This window comes from Dioscorea cayenensis, chromosome 6 (genome assembly GCF_009730915.1).
Source record: "Dioscorea cayenensis subsp. rotundata cultivar TDr96_F1 chromosome 6, TDr96_F1_v2_PseudoChromosome.rev07_lg8_w22 25.fasta, whole genome shotgun sequence".
NCBI classification, from domain to species: Eukaryota; Viridiplantae; Streptophyta; class Magnoliopsida; order Dioscoreales; family Dioscoreaceae; genus Dioscorea; species Dioscorea cayenensis.
Genome location: NC_052476.1, coordinates 3,047,345 through 3,054,931, shown reverse-complemented (window position 1 = coordinate 3,054,931; position 7,587 = coordinate 3,047,345). Strand labels below are relative to the sequence as shown.

Here is a 7,587-nt window from a genome sequence, read left to right as displayed (position 1 = left end):
AACTTCAATATTGTTTTACCGGATGGTTATCTAAGCGATTATAGTCTTCTTCTTAAGATATAAATGTTGAAAATTCTCTATCACGACATACATAATATACGGTGGCAATTCCATCTTACTTATTAATAAAAAAATTTTAATATCAAATTATTAAAAAATAGACTAAATTTTTTTTATATAATCACCCGGTAAAATAAAATTAAAATTAAAATTAAAATTATATAATCATTCTAATTCAAACGGGTAGATGTATATCAAAAAATTTACCCCCCTATCATATATATAACATTTTGTTACTTTCATGGGTCCAACAATTCAACCAATAGAAAGCCGCCACGTCACATTAAATCCTCCTCTTGTTGGTATTATACCTTCGGTCTTCGCAGGGCCCACCGTATTCCAAAGGCGCACGCGACTCACGCTTCCCAAAACACTCCGCCGAACGTCAGCGCGGTCAGACGAGAAGAAGAGCCCTTCTACGCGTTCCTTCTTCTTGATAAAACCCTTCCCCAATTCCTCCCTTCCAATCCCCGTTCTTACGAGTTCTTCGATCTCTCGGAGCTTTGATCTCCTCCCAGATCCCTAGATTTGTTGTTTTTTTGGTTCTGTGATTGATCTATTGAGCCATTTGATCGATCTTTTGTGTTCTTTTGTTTGATTTCTTTGGATGGCTGGAGTGGATTGGGAGTCACTGTCGGAGGCGACGTCCGGGGCTGTTGGGGCGCTGGTGAGCACCACGGTGCTCTACCCGTTGGACACCTGCAAGACTAAGTACCAGGCTGAGGTTCGATCCCATGGCCAGCAGAAGTATAGGTATTTGTGATCTTGTTCCAGTGTCTGATCCAGTGTTTTTTTTTTTTGGTGTTTTGGTTTTGGTTTTGTTTGATGGTGTGTTTGGTTGTGATTTTGTTTTGTTGGTTGACTTTTTGCTGTTTGGCTGGTGATGATCGTCAAATTTCAAGTAATTGATTAATTGTTTGATCTCTTTGTTTTGTTGATTTCTTCGTTCTCTCTGCGATTCCTTTCAGGCTTTTTGTTTGTTGTTTGAGGAATCTATGTACTTAATTTCAGCAATTTGTGCCAATATTGTGATTAAAATTTTCCTCTTTTCTTTTTTTAAACAAAAATTCGGTTCTCCTATCTAATCTGTAAAAATTATGTGGCTGCAAGCATGCGATTATGTTTAAGCTTGGCTGGAGATGTGAAATTTAAGGAATTTGAGTTGTTATTGAGTCACTATGTTTAATAGATTTATTTGTAAGCTACTAAGCTGTGCTCAATCTCTTTGTTATCTTTGATGGTTTAATATCTGTTTGATTCTTAATTTTTTTCTTGCAATAAAAAGTAGTTTATCTGGATTTGTTTTAATTTGATATGGTGCTTAATGGACCTCTACTCTCTACTTTAATTGTTGAATTTATATGTATATATTCTCATAAATCATTGTTGTTGTGTCAAAGTTGGGTGGTGCAATGCAATTATGTGGAAGCTTGTCAGAAGATGGCATGTAAAACTTTTTGACTTAATTTATTTAAACAGTCAGCATAAGACATTTTCTTGGTTGGTTATCTCCAAATCTTTCTTTCTCAGTTGTTTACTTCCCTCTGTAAGAATCTATTAGTGGGTGGATTTTAATGAGAAGTAGTGGATTGACCTTGACTTCAGGTTATTAGGTTTGGTGTGGTCAACCATTGTCGTGATGGGGTCAAAGGTGATCGTACTTGTTCTCCATGAATGTTAAAACGAAGGAGAAAATTAATGCGATGGTGTTTTTTTGCTTGGTATAATTTTATTTTGTTTTTGTTTGGGCAGACCAGAATCTCCAAGGGCGGCCTTTTCATATAATGACAATTGATTTGGATCCTTGTGTCTATGTTGCTTTTTTCTTTTTTAATGATTGAGATTTCTCTGTTTGTCTTGTCATGAGCCTGATCAAGGATCTAGATTCATTTGTGTCATATATAGACTTGTCATGAATGTCTTCAGTAAGCAATCATCATCCTCCATACTTCTTGTTTTTCTATGGATACTTTGTTATAACAAGATCTTGTTTGATTTGCTTGGCATTGTTTATTTGCTAAATGGTGCTGGTATTTACCTGATGTCACTCTTACAGGAATCTTTCAGATGTTTTATGGGAAGCCATTTCTAACCGGCAAATTCTTTCACTGTACCAAGGACTTGGAACAAAGAATTTGCAATCGTTTATATCCCAGTTTGTATACTTTTATGGTTATAGCTATTTCAAGAGGTTATATCTGAAAAAGAGTGGAGCTAAGTCCATTGGAACAAAGGCAAACCTGATTGTTGCTGCTGCAGCTGGTGCTTGCACTGCTATTGTGACACAGGTGGTTGTTGTTGATACATTTCTTCGGTTCTATGAAATTTGGAGAGATTTATGATGCAATGATATGATTGCCATAGTCTAGCTAGTAGATTTTCATGTTTATTTCTTCGGTGCCTGGCATTGTTGATACTGACTTAGCTTTTCACCATGCAGCCACTGGATACAGCATCTTCCAGGATGCAAACAAGTGAATTTGGTAAGTCTAAGGGTTTGTGGGAAACACTTGCTGGCCGTTCATGGAGCGAGGCATTCGATGGCCTTGGCATTTCCCTTCTCTTGACCTCTAATCCTGCTATTCAGGTATTTGATTTATTAAATTCATCCATCTTTTTTATTGCTATTTAGATCACTATTTGGGATTTAAAATCTTTTGTCCATTATATCATCTAAGTTTTGCGCTTTTCAACTTTTCATGTGTAAGATTTCTTATAAGAAAAGTCTTTTGTTTTGCTTAATTTTGAAATTTTATGTTAATGAATGATAAAGTCAGCAAGTTAGTATTGTTAACAACTTAACATTGCATGCGGTTCTTCAATCTCCAACTTTCAGTGAATTTTGTGCCCCATCAAACAGATATAACTTGGCAGAAGTTTCTTGGTGACATTTATTATAGAATGAATCTATTCTGCCCTTTTATGGGATGCCACCACTCAGACTCGAGCCGAGATGCTTTAGCACTGCTTCCTAAGGGCAGCGTGTCTACCAATTTCACCATAGTGGCTTGGCTTACTTGAAATTATAATTGTCAGTCTTGTAGTATGAGCTGAAAGCAATAGACTGTCTTGAAAAGTCTAACTAGATAATTTAGTTATAGAACGTAAGTTAAATACTAAATCTTGTGCTTGAAAGTATGACTGTAGTTTTAGGGTTTGTTGCTTGTGGTGAATTGATATTTCTGAAACTTTAATTTAGCTTCCCGGCAACTTACTTTACAGATTTGCATATGAAAGAGTAATCCAGATTTCTGGAATTTGGTATTGCAGGACCTGTACCATCTATTTTTACTTGTTTGCATTTGATATTCATCTGTAGTTTGAAGCTTTGAAAATGGGTTTAGATTTTTATCAACAATTTCCAAAATTGAATTGATCACATCACTGCTGGATATAAGTCAAATTCATTCTGGATTCTGAATATTATGTTGTGGTGCATTTCGCTTTGTAATTATGACTTGCTCAAACTTTTCTGTGTGCCTTTTGATCATATTGTAGATTTAAGGTAACATGATTCTATGATAGACCTTGATGGTGTATATTTCATGATGGCATATGAGAAGTCCAGCAATATTTCAAATCACCGTTTTCTAGTGACTTAAAAGAACTCTGCACTTTAAGACATTTCTCTGTTAGTAGGTCGATTTTAAACAGTGACTATCAATAATGTGTGAAGTATATCACTGTGAATTCAGCTAATGAAAGGATGTGATAGATTTCTATCATTTTGCTCTTTTTGCATCATTTTATGGGCACTCGATCGAGTGGTTTGTAAATGCAAACTTTAAGGCATTTGACCAACTAGAATTCTGCCTTTAACTGTGTAGGCTTGTATGCTCATATTTATTCACTTGTTCATAAATAAACAATAAAAATTTTGTTTTAAACAGGTCATGGTGTAAAGGTTTATACTGTAAATATGAATTAAATATGGTCTTGTTCTTCAAAGTTCTTGTTGAAGTTGCATCCTTCTGAACCTTTTTTTTTTTTTGCCTTTTGTAGCTGTAAAGATAGAGAATGTATTTATGAACCACTGAGCAGAACATCCTATTTAATATACATTTTCAAAGTTATCCTTAACTTGTCTCCCTTTTGTTTGCAGTATACTGTTTTTGATCAGCTGAAGCAAAAACTATTGAGTAAACAAAGGAATGAAACAGTGTCTTCAACAGCTGGTCCTTCTCCTGCAGCTTTGTCTGCTTTCTCAGCCTTTGCTGTAGGTGCCATTTCGAAGAGTGTGGCCACAGTCTTGACATATCCAGCAATCAGGTGATTTAACATTGCAGAATCTCCCTGAAACAAGTTTTGTGCTTTATCTAGATTTTGGACTTGCATTGATCAAAGATAATTTCCTGGATTTTTTTGCCACCCTTTTCATGATTACAAGAAGATTTAATCTTGCAACTCAATTTTAGAAACTGAGTTCTCCTAAGCATTTTCTTGTAATGCGATTTGGAAGTCTTTCCTTGATGTCCTTTTCTTTAGTTAGCCAGCATCAACCTTTTCCACAGTACTCTCTCTCTCTTTACTTAATCTTTTGTTTTTGTCGAAATATATGTGGTTTTTTCTTCAACCTCAATTATTTTCTAGCAGCAAAACTATAATAGGTGCCACATAGTACTCTCGCATCCTATGTTTTCCATGTATTTGGAAATTGCTTATAAGATCATGAAGGTATCAGCTTTAACATGGAAATTGTTGTAATTGAACAGGTGTAAGGTCATGATACAGTCTTCAAGTGAAGAAAACGACACTGATACAAAACGAAAAACCCCCAAAACAATGGCGGATGCCTTGTCTACTATCTGGAGAAAAGAAGGCATTCTGGGTTTCTTCAAAGGACTGCATGCTCAAATCCTGAAAACCGTGTTGAGTTCCGCATTGCTGCTGATGATCAAGGAAAAGATTTCAAGCAGCACTTGGATCCTCATGCTTGCTTTGCAAAGGTATCTGCTGGTATCTCAGAAGAGATTAAAAAATGCTTGATCAAATCTTGCCTCAAAATAACTCGGCTGATTGACACCGGACAGCCGTGACTATTTTTGTACAAGAAATAAGCATTAAAATACGAAGCACAAGCTTGTTCCACAAATCAAATTAAACTAATTTAAAATTTGTTTCATCAGCATCTCCTTTATATTGTCTCTTGGTTCTTGAGGTTTTATTATAAATGAATAGTTTCTGTACATATTAATTAGGTTGCAAAATAATGTTGTGTTTTTGTTGAGGAACCTTTGCACAGGGATATTTGTTATACTTAGCCAATTTGGCAAGAATGTAAGATCCCTGAATGAGTCTTATTGTATGTGTAGTCCATAGCATGATTTAATAATACATGCTTATATTTTTGCTTATCATTTTATCATTTTCTTATCATATCTTAGTTTGAAGTGCAATAATGGCTTTATGGTGATGTCAATAATTTTAATCTTTTTGTTCTCTTTATGCAAACATGGTAGCTTTTTATTTGCACTTGGAAGATTATACTTTAGTTTCTAAATAATTTGGGTGTCTTTTGTTAGTGAGTGAGAATGTTTATTTAAAGTGTGTGTGTGTGTGGTTTTTTGAATCATCATTGCTTTTGACTTAATAGAAACAAATTTAAATTTAAATTTTGATTTTTAATTAACAATAAATATTTTTAAAAAAAATACAATTGAATAGTAAGATATTTAAATGATTATTTTGTTAGTTAGTGTAAAAACTGAATGTGATACCTAAATACCTAACGGAAAAAGTGAATGGACTCTCCCCCTGCCGGACACACCCCTAAGTTCGTAAAGGGTTAATTTCCTTTTTATATTTCATTTCTGTTTTTTTTTTTATATAATTGCTGATTATTTTTTTAATCTTCATTGCAATGGAGCTGGAGGGTTTTACCCTTTTAAAAACTATTAATTTTAATTTTATTTTCATTTTAAAATGTTTTTTTTTATATAATGTTGAATTTTAATTGAGTATATATATATGGACAAATGTGGAAAGCCTATATATAAAATTAAAGGCATGCATATAGGGGTAATCATAATATGACTGTACGATCTCACCTTACTGATATGGGGATTGGATTGCAAATCAATTCCTACAGGCTAGGATCCTTGATATCACTGTATTTAGTGCATTTCAAACCTTGACAATGAAAGTCTTATGAATCAAATTTTATGTAGTGAGACCACTACCACTGGATCAAAGGTTCTTTGGTTTCAATGCAGTATTTTATAGATAAGAGATATGTAAATTTATGAGAATTTTTTCATCTCTATAGTAAAATTTTTTTGAAAAATTACCTTTGTAGTTTATAGTGTTGTAATTTACTATTTATTCATTGCTAACACTATATTTTCTATGGTTTTAATTGCTATTTGGAATATATACTCCGATATTCATTATATAGTGTGCATCCTCCAAATATATATATATATATATATATATATATATATATATATATATATATATATATATATATATTATAACTGGCCAAAGCTCCGCTAATGCATGCACGAATGCCTAACGGGCCCGAGGTCCAAATTAGGACTAGGTCTCACAAGGTCGCCCTGGCAAAGGCCGCGTTTTGGAGTAATAGGACTAACCACATTACCATTATGTACCACATTATAATTATTAGCTCGTACACAAAGCCTTATCAACCTAACTAGCTACTCCTCAAAGCCCAAACATCGCATTATGTTTTCCAAGAATTGCCACTCAAATTTGTTGTATGCTTTGCTTATGTCTATTTTCATTGTTGTAAACCCTTTTCTTGCCTTGTGTTTTCCTCTTTAGGTAATGATTGATTTCAAAGGCAACCATCACATTATATGTTAATAACCTACTTTTTACAAAAGCACTTTGATTCTCTGAAATGATAGATGGAAGGATGATTTTTAATCTATTAGCTATAACCATCGAAATTGCTCTATGCAAGACTTTGAAAAGTGTTTTAGGTCTAAGATTGCTACCCTTTTTTTAGGTTTGTTCTTCTTTAGCACAAGAACTATTGAGGTTTCAATTAAGCCTCCTCATAGCCATGGATTATTTAAGATATCCAAACAAGCTTCCACTACATCTGTTCCAATAATATTCCATGTTGATTGGTAAAATGTGAGATTCGTGCCATCAGATCCAAGTGCCTCGTTTGAGTGCATAGAAAAAAATTGTAGCTGTTATTTGTTTTGCTCTTTGTTTTTAGATACTCCAGACCACATACCCACGACTTTTTCTCTCCATTATTGTCTTTAAGGGAAGAAATATTATTCTTTCTCTTTCAACTTGTAGCTATAGCCTGGAAATATTTTGAGTTACAATCACCTTCCTTTAACCAGAAGTGCTTTGCTCTTTGTTTTTAGTAAATTTCTTTTTGATTTAAAGATAGAAAATATTGTTTACATGCATCTTGATATTGTTACATAGAGTCTACATCTATCTTCCTCTAAATCTCTGCATGTTGCCCTTGGTCACACAAATGTCTTGTTGAAAATGTTGATCTAATTGCTGGCTCCAAGATTTCAAATCCTTTGCACAAGCTTC

At 34.0% G+C, this 7,587-nt stretch overlaps 1 protein-coding gene across 1 annotated transcript; it reads left to right on the top strand.

The window, feature by feature from the left end:
* The first annotated feature begins 416 nt into the window (after positions 1-416).
* Positions 417-5,412, top strand: LOC120263543 (peroxisomal adenine nucleotide carrier 1-like). The gene is made up of 5 exons (XM_039271493.1): positions 417-813; positions 2,117-2,348; positions 2,501-2,647; positions 4,163-4,329; positions 4,773-5,412. The coding sequence occupies exons 1-5, from the start codon at positions 668-670 to the stop codon at positions 5,044-5,046; spliced, it is 966 nt and encodes a 321-aa protein (XP_039127427.1). The 5' UTR covers positions 417-667; the 3' UTR covers positions 5,047-5,412.
* The last annotated feature ends 2,175 nt before the right edge of the window (positions 5,413-7,587 follow it).